This window comes from Bombus vancouverensis, chromosome 15 (genome assembly GCF_051014615.1).
Source record: "Bombus vancouverensis nearcticus chromosome 15, iyBomVanc1_principal, whole genome shotgun sequence".
NCBI classification, from domain to species: domain Eukaryota; kingdom Metazoa; phylum Arthropoda; class Insecta; order Hymenoptera; family Apidae; genus Bombus; species Bombus vancouverensis.
The window spans coordinates 6,780,763-6,796,800 of NC_134925.1; the positions used below are offsets into that span (position 1 = coordinate 6,780,763).

The 16,038-nt window shown below is 39.5% G+C and overlaps 1 protein-coding gene across 1 annotated transcript in view; it reads right to left on the bottom strand.

Moving 5' to 3' along the window:
* hh (hedgehog signaling protein) overlaps positions 1-15,532 on the bottom strand; it is an 84,288-nt gene extending 68,756 nt beyond the window's left edge. The window contains exon 1 of the mRNA XM_033335290.2: positions 12,616-15,532. Within this exon, the coding sequence (XP_033191181.1) occupies positions 12,616-12,999 (384 nt within the window). The 5' untranslated portion in view covers positions 13,000-15,532. The remainder of the gene's footprint in view (positions 1-12,615) is intronic.
* Between the last annotated feature and the right edge of the window lie 506 nt (positions 15,533-16,038).

The following is a 16,038-nucleotide window of genomic DNA, read 5'->3' on the forward strand; positions in this document are numbered from 1 at the left end:
CTTTCGAATTGAACTGTGAAATCGCGATAGGCCATCAATGAAATAAGCCATTAACCGTTTCCAGTTCTACGTGTCTTTGAGACTTTATGTATTATGTTCATAAATTTTGTACTGTTTGTTTGTAGGTATTTAATGAAATTTACATCAAAATAAAAAATTCTGGTAAATTATGGGCCTACTTCTCTCATAAGCAAATAAAATCCTGATTACAGAGGCTTAATAAACTTGTAATGTATTCATGCATTTACATCTCCTCAATTTCATTCCATTTGTCAAATTTTCAATCAAACTGAACAATATGCTTTTCTAATAAGCAAACAAAATTCTAATCCTGGTACATCATTATCATAAAATTGTAACACATTGAAAAAGGTCTGAAGAGATTCTGCACAATTTACGTGTCGTTTTCCACCGAAATTAAAAATTTCGAGAAAAGAAATTCGAGTGAAAAATGTCGCCCCTTTGCTGAAATTTTGTCCGAATTTGAAAGCAACGTACCTTCTATAAATCTAAACGAAAACCACTCCAACGTTAGCAATAATATTCCAGCTAGAAAAATAAGCTCTAGGGAAATTTGCAGTTGGCGGACAAGCCTGTCATAAACTTCCCACGTCCAACAAATTCTCAATGGCTACGATGTTATTAAATAGAAATAATCGTTTACAAAGTACCTACTACGAGCTATCCATTTCGCAGTTCTCTAATCTAAATCCTAGAATTCATAATCGTTTAGCCGCGGCATCGGGGATGATTTAAGTACTGTTACTCGTAAAGGTTAATTGTGGATGTTTTGATGAAATTTACGATTCATTCCGGAGAATTATACCTCGAAGAACGGAGATCGTGTAGATAAACAGAACGAAGGAGTTACTTACGGGCGCATAAATACGCACGATACGAGAAAATATGTGACAAATGAAGGCATTTTGAGTAAGAAATGTATGAAACGTAGCAACGACTGTGCATCATAGTTGTACAACACCGAGTTCGATCGTTTGACATTTTACTTCAACCAGGAACCAGTTTATCGATACTTACGACATTAATCCATCTATCGTTAGCAATGGAATTACACTCTTAAAAACCAGATATCTAAATAATAGGTGATCCGATACGTGTATAAATCATGTTATAAAATCATCTGATAACGCAGTTAGTAGTAACAGGTGGTAATTGCGTGAACATGCAAAAATCTTTCTAAGATATCGTTCTAATTTTCTAGACTTCTCAATTCATTTTTTAATGTTTATGTAACGTAGTTTATTTTCTGCTACCCTGATTGCTGCTTTATATCGAATTACAAAGAAGGATATCTGACTTGGATTCTTTGGTGAAGAATATATTGGAACAGTACGTAAGTACGCCATATTTATATAACATGTCACGTACTGAAAAAGACAATGTTTATTAAAACATAATAATAAATTAAGCTTGTGAGTCAGAATATTAACAATCTCTTGTCTTACATTTTTCTTTGGCTCTATATAAAATTTGGGTACCAAACATTCATTGCCAAAGGGTTAATGTCGAAAGAAATAAAGAAATGCATCTTCAAAGTTGCTTCAGGCAATATACATTTCGTTGTTTAGTACAATTTTGACAATTCCATCGTTTTCCTTACCTTATAACCCTTTTGCTTTTTTCACAATTTCAGGATATGGATATTACGACCTAGCGCCTTTCGTAATGTCATAATTTTTACAAGCTCTGCAGTCAAAACTCAATAACGACTGACAAATATATTTAATTATTTACCGAAATTCGTAGCTATATAATTTCCCACTTCGCGCTAATAAAATTTACTTATCAAACATCAAATTGTACGTTGTAATATAATGAAACAATGATACAATCCCACAGCTTTGGAAATGGATCAAAATCATCGTAATCACCAGCATTCGCCATTTGTCGTTAACACGTCGGAGCGAATTTCCAACGAAAATAGGACGAGTTTCAGATTCTCTGATGAAGGTTCACCTTGATTACGCCTCTACCATTTCTCGATCCTTCGACGAGAACGATAACGTTGTCGACGAGCACTCCTGGAGTCAGAAACATATCGCGTAGCGCCACGTGCGCCTATCGGGTTACCTGGTTGGTCGTTGCCCGTCATTAGACACCCGGTGCAAGTCACTGCAACTTGCTGTAACCGTGATCTGGCCCGTCTGGTCTTCTTTATCTCACAATCATGCGAATTACTATAGGAAGTACGATTATACTTGGCGAAATACAACGCGTTGCGAAATAAAAGCTATCTTAGAATTGTCAGAGGATTTTGAAAACTATCGTAGCAAAGTATTTGAAGTGGTCTTTGGTGAAGTACTGGATATTGAATGATTTACCCGCTTGTATAAATTTCTATTTTTATATCGCTCTTATCGGTAGTGTCGAGTCATTATAACATGATTTATCCTTATGTGTTATTCTTTATCTTGCATATATCTTGACTACCAAAGACTATAATTATAATACACATGAAACATAGGATATCTCAAAGTGAAGTATATACATACATAGCTTCTATAGATCGTAGAATATAATTTTCCATTCTGCACGAGCAAATTATAAATTGTGGACGAAGGATTCAAAAATCTGAATCGCCGGTCTTCCATCAAAGCTCCGCGAGGTGAATTTCGATTTTTAATATTCCAAATCAGATTAGGAAGTTCAATACTAATGGTTATTTCAAAATAGCAGATATTTATTACAATCCGCTACAATTGACTGGATTTACGTATGATATACGATCGTGTTTTACTCCTTATCCCGCGATCATGTCAATTATCGAACTATATTACGGTCGCCCAAGCATAGGTTTCACAGTTGCGAAACGTCGAAAACTTTTCCGAGACACCTACCTACCTAAACCGATCCCGGTTATATAAATATAGACTGAAAGTTCTGCTATACTGCATATGGAATATATCCTGGTATTTTTGTAACTTTGACAAATTAACGATCAATAACAACGGAAAATTATTACAACCAGTATGACAATTGTTTGTAGTTTGATACGCCTTCTAACTCACAGCAAGTAGTTTCATTCACAGTCACAATTTTCTCTGGTATGCTATCGCTTATCTCTTTGCAATCGTATCGATTACGGGTCATAAAATTACGACCATTGACGTATAATGGCCATTTACAGCGTGCCTTGTTGAAAAATTACAGGAGCTCCAAGATTTTTTTCCGGATATCTAGCTGACACACAATGGTCTATCATGCAACTATTACTACTATTCGAATAACGTGTTCGCGCACCACTATGGTATTGCAGTCTTTAGAAATAAAGTATCGATGCTTATTTAGAAAAATAGACGCTCATTGCGAATTACCAGGGGCGACTGTAGTTATGATTTGCTTTCGCGTGTTATTTCTTATCTCGTTTCGATCAGGTCGATTACATGCGTGAAGTACAATGTGTGTAACTACAATCGCAGTTGTGCTTGAATAGTTGAGCACCGATCATTATTCAGAAATAATAGTCTGCATCGTATAGTATCACTTTTCGCCGATAAATTTTCCACCGAATCATTGTAAAAATGACAAAAATACTGTCTGTTACAAGACAAATGCCACTATTCGATGTTGCAATAAATTTAAATTACCTAAAAGAAATTGCAAAAAGGGCGTAATATAAAGGGAAAGGAAATGGATATACGTATACGTAATAGGTAATATTTTTCGGAACTGGAAAATATCTTTTTTTTTTTGTAACTTCTATCTTCGAATATCACGTCTGAAGAACAGTTCGATAATTTGGTCATCTCCGGACTTTTAAGACACAGTACACGGTAATTCAGGACACTAGGTGGCTAGTTATATTTTATGATTATGAGTCTGTTATATGGTTATTGAACATAGCCACATGGTGGTCTAGCCGCGGGATTGCTTCGACCTGCTATTCATTTCTAATTTATAAGAGAGTTAATGGATTTAGAATCTGCAAAATTTATGATTATCTAGAAAACGTGTCAATTTCCACAAAAAGGCTAACAAAACTTATCTTTCACTAACGAGTTTTATACTTCCATAAAATGATTCTAATAACGCACCATCGCAAAGAACGAAGTATAATTTTTTCTGAATATATTCACAGTACATATATGTACCCCTAAATCAAAAAGCTTCAGAGAATTTATAATTATTGATTAAATTAACGATAAATTATAACAGCTAAAAATAGTAGCGTACGCTATCTTACCGCTGTTTTTTTACTACGAAACATTAGTCTCCTTTTAATTCAATGGAAATTTTCATACCCTAAAATACTTCTGTAAAATTTCTCAAGCCTTCGAGCGAGTATTCGAGTACTCCAACACAGATATCGGATACGTATATAAATTCCAAACACAAACATACCCACCCATTCACAAATGTCTATCCGACTTTACTACCAACTTGAAGCCTCTCCTTGATCAACCTATATTTCAATTCTTTACTACATTCCTCCAACTTATTACCGTCGTTCAATATTTAAAGCATTCTCCATAGAATCCGCAAAACCACTCGTTTAAAATACAAACACGACAAATTCGATAGCCAGCCACTCTTTCACATATCGCAAGGAAATAAATCTCAATTACGGTTCATCGACATCAATCGATATCAATAACAATTAACTGGTTACTGCGGCTCGTTTAACCAACACAATTGACAAACGACACCGTGTATATTGAATTTCGATCGTACGATCGTTTCATTTATCACGGCGAGCTCGATAAAAGTGCGTCGAAACCGCGTTCACCAGCGCCGGGAAGATCAATTTCGATGACAGACCGATCGATATCGAGAAATCGAGGAATCGCTCCAAGCATTTACTGCTCATCGGCCGATGAAAAAGAGAGAGAGAGAGAGAGAGAGAGAAATAAAGAGAATTAGAGACGAGAGAGACCAGGAGAGAGGAGAACGAGTAGCACGGCCATTAGGTTTATTTGCCGTAATTGGGGGAGCTTTAACGCGCCAAACCAAACACCGGTTATGGCCGCCATAAACCTACCCACAATCACTTAGAGCCGGCGCACGGTACGCGCTTTTTCCCCTATTTATTCCGCGCGACCGGCGCTCCTAGTGCCGCGCGATCACCAGGACAGCTAAGAACAGGACGAAAAGAGGGAACGAGAGCTGCCAGCAATTTGCCGGCCTACCCTGTTTCCTCTCTTCGTTTCTTGCGTGCCGTTTTTGCCACGTTTCTCGTTACCCCCACATTCACTTTGTCGTTGATCGCGAAAAGAAGACGGGCATAGTTTGAATTTGGCGCGGCACAACGACGATGGAAGATACGTAGTTTAATATGGTTGAGACACAGACGATCGCAGAGTTAACGAGACGCTTGTAGAGACATTTTACCAATATATTGGCTGTATTACGCGAAACGTCTTGAAATTTCATTGGCACTGTGACAAGATTCGATTATCATGACTATATTGGCCAAGTTTGAAACGAATATAAAAATATATATTACAATTTACAAGGCACTTAGTGCAAGTATATATTTCACGGAGATCCCAAAGTATTTTTCAACGGCCGGTCATTATCCGTTACATTGAGAAGCCTTAATATTCAGCGAGACCATATTTAGCACTTCTTATGTACCTTAAGATAGCTATTTATGATGTATACCGACTTTTTAATGAATATAAGTTTGCAGTAAGTATCTTGTAATTTCTATATACATTCTCAGATTGGTTTCAAATGATCAGTATAATCATGACAGTCGTGTCTCATTACAGCGTTGATAAAATTTCAGAATGTTTCACCAATTATTTACGACGTTCTTACTTGTATTATGTGTTACACGTTTATGCAAATTCCTATTTTTATCGGCGTAACTGTAAAAATAAAAATTAAACAGAGATTCTGCTTGATCTACTAAATACTACGACGAGTACTATGCTTGAAATATTATATTCATTGTTGCTTATTACGCATTAAATTTCCCATACGTACGTAAACATACATGGTCCAATAACCATAAAGACATTAAAAAGTTCCGAATAATTTTTCAGACTTTTTGCATCTGATCTTTGTCAAGTTCCGATACTAATGAAACCAGATGTATACATATATATATACATTATTACAATCTCGTTAATAGCTCGATAAAATAGCGATATAAATGGCATAACAGAGGGAAAATATCACTGAGAAACGACTAAATATAAAAATCTACAAAAATAGATCAGTCAGTAATCAAGTTCGTAAAGAAAGCAGCATCGTCATGAAACACGTTCGATTTTTGCAACTTCACGTCGTCGTAAGACAAGTTGGACAGGACGAACGTCGAAGGAACATCGCAAGAACGTCTCGCTATTCGTTGTACTTAAATTTGTCGGTCTACCCAGCTAATTGGCCGGGATACCGTCATTTTACGATCGCGACCAAGAAGCGTGTTCTCGTCTGACACGAGATTCATGCTCGCAAAACACGGCGTTAACGAGCGGCCCCGGCAACTCAGCGACGGATCCCTTCACTCGGGAGACATCGATGCCTGGACAACACGGTTCGATCTGCCGGCAACTTCTATACATAGCTACTTACAGTCTCGCCGCAAATCAATCGACGCGTCTGTCGAGCGGAAAATCACGATTTCCTCTCTCGTAAATTGAACGATAGCTCGTGAAAACGTCGCTTTTGCACGTTTCGTACGTGATAGTCGACTGGTTGAAACAACGCTTTGGGTTAGAATATAATTTTCGTGCGATTTAGGATTTTTCTAATGTATAAAATAGATACATATTGTTATCCGTTTTCTTATTATTGTCATATTACTATCTTCCTATTTATCGTGTATTACTGATATATTTTATATCGTGCTCGTTATATTTGAATATAACTAACGATAGTACCATATCAATATCGAATAGAATGTTAAAGAAACGAAACCTAAATGGAGATTCATTTTATTGCCCACTAAAGATCTAATCTTTCGGTAAGGAATGCATTACTTTGCTTGTTTTAGATACAATAAAACGTACCTTAAAAGATTTTAATCGGTCGTTCTGGCTGTTCAAATCTTTAAAACAAACACCGATCATTCTCAAAAATTGTGAAGCTCAACTTCAATTTCAATTGTACGTCTGATAACCCATCACAGCAATTGATACAATTTTAAACTATCAACGAGGAAGGAAAGGAGAAGCATGCTTGAGAAGAATATTGAAAAACGACAACTCCACTACTACGATGTTACTTATCCCAGCTACAGATATCGTCCAGAATATTCGAGCGACGTAGATTAGCCTGAAAACTGCACGACGAACTTACGCGTAAAGAGGTTTATTTTCTAAAGTCGACCTTTATCCGGTCTTGAAGCAATATTTGTACGAGTGAAATCGGGAGTCGCGATAGATTCGGCGCCTGTTCAACGTTCATCGCGCCGATAAAACGAACAGCCGGGGAATTTTGCGAAGAAACGCGGGTAAACACGCGAAACACGCGGCCTGTCGACGACGTTCGAACGACGGGGATGCTTTACGAGCGGAAACCGGCGCCGAGCCGCTCTTTTGTTCGCCGCGCCACGAAACGTGGGACTTACAAATTGGAATACAACAGGCCCAGAGTTAGGAGAATCGTTTCACGCTTCGCGGGGGCGCCAAGTGGAAGGCAAACACCGATAAAAACTGCATGAATAAAGCACTAATGGAACCACCATGGACTGAGAAATAAACATACGAACGATCACGAAACGTGACGCAGGTGGAAGAAGATCGAACAATTTCCCCAGTGTCTTTTTTCCTTTCTAGATACTTGTTCTTGGTCCTTGAATGTTTATTATCCTAACTTTACTCCCGTCGTGGCCAATAAAAGAACTTTTAAGGCAAACTTTAAAGTACAGTGGAAATAAGCGATCAGGCATGTCAATAATTCTATCGTATCCTCCTGAAACTGAAGAAGTCTTTCGATAGGAGAGATACGCTACTGAATTATAGCGCGAAGTGCTGGGAATGGAAAAATCAATAGTTGCTTTGTTTTTCGGTTTGTTGCTTCGATCCAAGAAAGATTTTGGAGGTATCGTTTCCGACGTTAAAGTACAATTTTAATAACTCTATTGAATATAATAATCAATATACTCTTGAAAGAGAAATTCAATATTTTTTAACAGAAACCCATAGCCAAACTTGATAAAGAGACAGTTTTGGAAATATTTAAACGCTTAACAAGGTATTGGCTTTTAAAATTACTCGTTAAAATGAGAACCAAAAAAATAAAACGCGACTTATTAGAATGTGTAGGATTCTTGTGCGTTTCTACAAAATTTCAGGGCGCGAAAATGCACAGAATTCGTTGTAATGTGCAAAAATATAAAATATCCAAAGCGAAATATTTCTTGTCATTTTTAACGAGTAAGACGAATCTCCGTTTAATTTCTTCTTTTATAAAAATCCGCAATCTGCTTATCGTCTTTCCCTCTATGCCTTATGCCTTCGTATCATCTAAAAAGTAAATAGTAAAAACCAGAAATACGCTCTACGGACAAACCAGAGAATTGAGCAAAAGGACGCAGGGAAAATTCGCAATTAATCAAAAACCAGACAGAAGAACACGTGCACATAGAATTGCATACACAGAAGGCAGGTTGGCATGAAATTCTAGGACGTAATTCGAGTTTCAACGAGTATCGGTCCTGTGTGCACGTGAAATGTATTCAAGAACGATCGAGGCAGTCTTATCGGGTGGATAGCGTTTCGCGTGAATCACCTGCCGACGTTTAACGACGTGCAGTAGCTAATTTGTCATACGGCCGTGGTGCACGGTGACACGCGTTGAAGTAATAACACGCGTTGCTGCGGTTAACGCGGCCGTCAGCCTGTACTTTAAACGAGAAACGCAATCAATCTCCTCGGGGAATCGAGGATCCTTGATATCCCATGCATGTTCTAACATTCTAATTTTAGCAAGATCCACTCGTAAAGTGCCGTGGAAAAAGAGAAAAAGGATTGCAAATTACGAGCCTTGCGAGCATTGTCTAGTAATGGATTAGCTAGAAATAATAAATTAGTTTCTTAAAGTTAAAGATATGAATGTACATTTAGATTACGCACGTTGTTTGATTACTGAATTCTGTTTAAACAGACTATTTTCCGATAATGATACCGAGAAAGTAAAAATAGTTAAATCAACATAGAAATCTAGATTGTGAAAGTTTGTTATCCCATTTCGTTGTGTCTTGTAGCGAAACAGCTGCTGAAATTTATGTAATATTTAGTACGATGATTAATAGACCAATATTTATCATTCATAACATCTGTACAGATATCAAAAATCTCTGTTGAAATTCAATATACTCCGTTTCGTGATCATTACTCGAAATAAAAGTTTCATGGATGTTCTACATTTATAGTTTATTTAATAAACGTTCTTGAAACATATTTGTACTCCAATTTCAATTCTTCGTCTGTTTCTGTAGAAATATTCAATCGCGTAAAAATTTGCGGTTCAATAATTATTTCTTTCATATTGAAATGTAAAACTGTATATATTGAGAGATTTGATTCCATCATTTACGGATTTGTGTTCACGAGTTGATAACTCGGTGGAACGTCGAGCTATTATTGGAATAAAACCATTTTCTCTATTGGATAAAGCCAGCAGAATAAATCCATTAAGGTGAAATTGCAAGAACTACTGCTCGACCACGAACGATTTGATACGTTTGCCTTTTTTCAGCCGCTTTTTACGAAGAACGCCGCGATTAAATAGCAATTCACGGCCCTTATGCCATATTTTAAAACTTCAAATATTTGCGTTTAACATAGAACTTTTCCTATTTCATAAGATAATCCGTTAATTGTGAATACATATTCTATGTTGTAAATTAATGCTTAAACGATTTACTTTATGAACTGAAGTCGTGAAAAACGTGATTGAAATTCTAGAATTCTTATTTAATAAATAATTGGCAATAGTCTACCTAATAATAAAACAAACAATCGATATCTTACGCCAGAAAATACATCGATTTAGTAATACTAATCGTTGATAATCAGTCACAAAAATAATTCCATAGTGTAACGTATATCTATTCGTGAATGAAATTTAGTCAAATTAAAAATGTTAAATTTAATGAAAATATGAGTCTCTTAAACGAAAGACAACAAAAATACTCATTAGAATGTGAACGTGAGCATAAGGTTGTATCGCTAAATTAATTTATCATTTGCTATAATTAATCGAGATATACCTGAATGTACCTGATAATATCTTTACTCAAGGATCCTTCGTTTTTTAACGTATTATATAAAAAGCCATTTATTACTAGGTGCATATACCTATATCATCGTGAATATCTGAAATCCAGCAGTATCCGATCTAACTAATCAAAACTCTTTTATCAGAGATCTATCGTTAATAATAGCTTCAACCAGTATTAAATTCTAGAAATAACTGAATATTTGGTGACCAAAGATTTGGCGAAGAAAATTTGACGCCTAAATTTTTGTAATCAATTCTACGTTTCACGGACGACACATCGTAATTTCTAGGATTAAAAAATTAATACTGATATCAAACTAATCGTGTCAAATATTGACAGGATTCGAGTTTGGACGTATGTGAGTGTGAGGCATATATTCACAAGAGAAAATTGAAAAAACACCATTTATCATCATTTCAACAATGGAACGAATAGAATCGAGGACTGCGGATCCACGATATATCCCATGAAATCCATTAATAGCAACCTCGCAGGCGATGCATTGGCGGTGAAAATATAGAAAACATATTTTCCATCCTTTTGACCATAAAACAAACGCAATCAATCACCGATTCCCGATTCATATTTCCTTTGAAATCCGCTGTTGCGTCCCCACGGGGCATCATACCGCCTCGACGATTCATAACCAAACCCGCCATACATCATTTCACTGAATAACCAAATTTCTCGACGCGAAACACGCCACGTTCCTATTCGCGCGTGAATCAGCCAACTATTATCGGATTCGAGGCGTAAAGGTCACTGACTGCACTTCTTTCTATAATCCTCTAGGTGAGTTCCCTACTCCTACGTGAAGCAACGCGATCGAAAGAGTATACAGCGTCGTTTTCTCGCGAGTATTCGCTATCGGCACTCGCCGAACCAAATCTACAGGTCGATAGGAACGACGATACCGACGCTTCAAACTCTTGGACGCGTCACGATTCACCGACGGGCTCCTTCAAGGACAATCTTTATCGCTGTCTGACATACGACACATATTATCGGCGATCGCCGCGGCGAAAACGCCCTCGACCAGAAACGACGAATCTTCCGGACACGGTTATCGAGTTGTCGTAACGTTCACGGCTCGTTTCTCTCGCTAACCAAGAGAGCACGGTAGGATAAACAGTGTTTCGATTGCTATAGGTCTCGTCACTGACCTGTTCAATTTTATACGTAGCTCTAATAAGAAGCGATCAACGATTTCAAGATTACTCATTTGAAGAACTGATCGCTGATGTATTTTAGTTGGTACGTATTGATAGTCTTTAGATATTGTTTCTCGCGAGAAAATAAGAAGATTCGTAGGGGTTGGTTTAGGTACTGTCTACGGATACAGTCTTTAACACAGTTTATCAATTATTCTTGACCTTTTATAGTCAGAGTCACGTTTGACATTTCATCTGAACTGAGGCTCGTACCTCTCAAGGCAATTCCAAAATCTCTTCTTTAATTTGGACGAATATAATTAATAAAATATCTATATTGGAAATTCTACTGCATTTATCAATTTATTTATAATAGAAATAAATGTTGTACGTGTTAAAACCGAGAAGAATCGAATGAATTTGGAAGAAAAGAGATGTGTTTTTAAGAATGAAACAGGAGCAGCCATGTTCACGGTTGGTGAAAAGGTAGTAGAAACAGAACGTTCGAGTACTTTAGCTCCCCTGAAAACGTTCTCCCTCACCAATACCAATATTTGTCACAGATAAAATTATACTCAACCATATTTACATTGTTACCATCTCCCAAATGCATTCTTAAACCAAAGGGAGCTCCCAAAGTTTGTTTACCGTAGACAGTACCGATCAACCACGAGGCCGCGTGAGAACATGTTCATCCATCGCGTCTCCTGCGCTTCGTATTAAGACGCGTAACACCATCCTCTCCCAAACAGGGATTAAAAGCTATGTTATATATCGAGACATATGAAGCACTCATGACAAGCAAGCAATTAACCTTCGGATGGCGATGGCTGGGTCAATTTTGGCTCGTACAAATATTCCACGTCTTGGCTTTGCGAGCTACATTTACGTATGACTATTTTATCGAATTATACAAGTCCATTTATCCATACTCCATTTATAGAAATCAAATTTTAATGCCCAATTGGATGAACTTTTGCTCGTTGTCTCCGTTTACTTGAACGTCAACTGCCATTATACGAAAGAAAAATCACTGGTATTATGCAAAATCAATGAACTCCAGTTACGTAAATAAGTTCCTCGGTAGGTTCTATAAACAGAGTTCTACGATAATCTTTTACTGTTCAACTAGATTCTATTATTGCATAAGAAGTCTTTTCATTCGGCTCTTTGCCGTAGCGTTGTAAAGTAAACATCAGACGTTCGCGATAAAAATGAGCCAGCATTCCTCAAACGAAGATTAATCAATGTTTGAGAACGTTTGTTCACCTGTGTCATCAGCCGATCGGCTCCGGTGCCCTCTTCATCCTTGAAGATGATGTCTGCGTTGTAGTTGGGCACGAGATCCCGGAACCTGGAATCGTGCCTGGACACGCGACCCTCGCTGATCCCGCTGGCCGGCAGCGTGTTCTCGCTAACGTTCGGCACATGCTGCTTGAACACCAGAGGCGTGAGTTTCCTTAGACCAGGACGTCGTCCACCGCCCCTGCCCGGTCCACAAGCCAGGACGAGGCCACCGTTGTCCAGCAGCGGTAGCCAAAGGCACAGTATCATCAGGAACACCTGGAGCAGCGAGGGTGTCGTTCCTCGCCTCCTAATCGTGCAATGATTGCTCGCCTGAAGGCCGCGACGACGATGATGATGGTGCACCATAATCACGTGGCTCTGCCTCGAGGACGACCCTGTTCGGTCACTGGTACCTCGTGCACCTCGCGGACCCTGCTGCGCTCGTGTTTGTCGAGCACGTCGACGGTACCACCGAGTCCTCGCCACCACCACCGCCGCCGGGTATCCTCCTCCTCCACGGCTGACAGAACGACGACGACGACCTAGACAACGACGACGAGGACGACGCGTTTGACGAGCTGCCGGTCCTTCTTCTCCTCCTCTTGCCACTGACCTCACTCACGCTTAACCATAACCAGGGCATCACACACCTCCCCTGCACGCACTCTTATCACCGTTGTGACCGTCGTAGCTGCGTCTAATCACCACACGCGAGAGCCAAAATAATCCACTAGGATTACGAAGGATTATTACACGTCGATGGTAATCGATCGCCGCGATAAGAAACTATAAACGAGAGCCACTGCACGAGAGCCTCCAGGGGGAGATCCTCTCTCACTGTTCGACTTCCCTTTCTCTTTTTATCCCTTCTATCGGTGGTTGTGACATTGGTTCGTGTATGCTATCGCTAGTCAACGAAGGCTCGATGTCCACCTGTGGGTGGTGCGCGTTAACTATCACGCGTCAGCGATAATGCGACGATATACTCCAAGCTTGCTTTAGTGTCAAGTGTTTTCATCGTACATCAGAAATCAACAGGAGCCATTGCTATGCTGCTTAATCGGCTAACCGTAACACCACACACCCTCGTGAGAAAGAAAATTTCTCAAACTACGTTCTCCAAGATCGAACCACGCTCTCCAAGATCAAACCACGCGCAATTGAATGGAACGCGCAAAACCGACGACAAACAGAGATGAAACTTTCCTTCGATACGATAGCGGTCCGAGATGTCGAACTCTTTGCCAGTGTACCCGATCGATCTGACTCACTTGACTGAACTCGATATCCGAGTAGTCCGGAAGCTCTGTGGCGCACGTTTTCCGGACGAGTCAGTGGTGGGAAATGCGGGATGGGTTTCAGTAGGTACCCTTGCGTTGTTCCTTCGGTCTGTTCTTGGGCAGCAGGGTGCCCCTCTTCCTGCCCCCACCAAGGTGGCCAACGGCCGGCCGGGCCGCTGGCGCTGGTTGCAGCTAGCTGCTGGCCCCCGTGGGGCTCTCACGGCCTCCGATCTTCCAGGTAGTGGGGAGATGATACTGGCCCCACCACGACAGGGCCTTGTAGTGCGCGTTAGCGACGTCACTAGGTCCCAAGAGTCTGGATTGGTCGGGGCGGGGCGTGCGCGAGGTAAACGAAGACAGGTGCACCACGCTGGACAGAGATCGAATTGATTAAACAAAGACAGGAATATATAAAAAGAGAGGGTAAGAAGGAGGAGAGAGTAAGAGAGTCTTTTCAACTTTCTCCTCGTTCGATTCGGTTTGATCGTAGCCTATCTTCTCTCTTACTTGTTCGCCTCTCTTCCTCTCGCTCTTTATTCGCCAACGTTGCTCCTTCCTCCTTCGAATCTTTCCGTTTCTTCGGCTTCTTTGCCACGCAGCCTGTCCCTCTTCCTTTTACGTACCGATCTCCTCTTTTGCCCCTCTTCGCGTTCGATTGATCCTTCCTTTTCGTCCTTTTCGTTGTCGTCGTTGTCGTCGCAACAACGTTCTACCTTGTTACTCGCCTCTCCTTCTCTCCTCCAAAAGGTTCCCTCTCTCGCCTTCTCGGAGGGGGACTTTACGCTCCAAGAAAGTACCGCGCGTTGCGCCAAGATTCTCAATGACCGTGTCTTCTCTACCCCCGAGGCGGCAGCGTGTACATCTCGAGACGTAGGGTGGGCTGTGACCTTCACTTCTTCGTCAAGTTTCGCTCTTCTTTACAATTTTCGATGTTTCATTCTTATTTTCTTTTTTTCTCGATCTTACTTCTTCTTTCCTCATGCCGCTTGTTCCAGCTGGCTTGTACTTCGTCGCTTCGCCCGATTACCACTTTTGTCACATTCCTACGCCGTGTCGGCAGACTCCCGGGATCTTATTAAACGCGACGCTCCTCGATTCCCCGAATTCCTGGTGACGAACAACCTCTTCGATTCTTCGTCCATCTTCCGCCTGCAATCAAGCTTCTACTCGTGTGTCACGGTTATACAGATCGGATAGATCGTCGTTTCTGTTTTAATGAAGTTTGAAAACGTGTGTTGTTATTGTAGATGGAACGAATTCAAGGACGGTGTACACTTGGAACATACGATCGAACTGTGAAAGGAAGTGATCGATCTTCGGTTATAAGTGGCGCTACGGTTATCGGCTCTTCGGCACAGATAATCACGCCGCGAGCTGATCCACCTTGAATTGCGCGAGGTTATTCGCGTTTTTCTCCATTTTTCTTTTCCTTCTTTTTTCTTTCTTTTCGAGGAAAATCGTGAGGTTTGTTGATGGAGTTTGGAAAATGATCTTCGTAAAATCTTGGTCTTTTTAATGTGATGGAATGCTATTCGCGTTCTTGGAAAATTTAATGCAACTCTAGGAATTAATTTAAAGACATTTCCTGTTTCCTTTGCTTTCTTCGCACGTTATTGACCAGTGTGCTCACATATACAATAAATCGATTTATGCGATATTTATTAAAATGTACAGTAAAAATAAAGTTATCGAAATCTATTAAGTGTAGAGTAACTGGTCAAGAATAATTAAAAAAAAGTGTCCTATTACATTTTGTAAAAAGAACGGGGTAATTTTAGGAAGATCGAGAGAATAATGAAGTTCACAATAACGGATATTTGTAGGCTGTGTGAGTAACCGAACATCTGTCATGCATTCGTGCGTTACACAATGTAACACTTTCTTAAGACCAACTTTTCTTTCAAGTATTTCTAAAATATGCATACTCGCCGTAGTACCGACGCACGAAATTCCAACAATCACGGCAGGTATGATTCAATGACGTCTTTGTAAAATTAATATTTTTCTTAAACGTGCTGGTATCAAATAATAACATTTTTATTAATTTATTTTGACAACAATAACCGTCACGTGTAAAACGTTAAAATTAAAACTTCAAATTTTCGTCTTTAAGACGCGTTCTTTC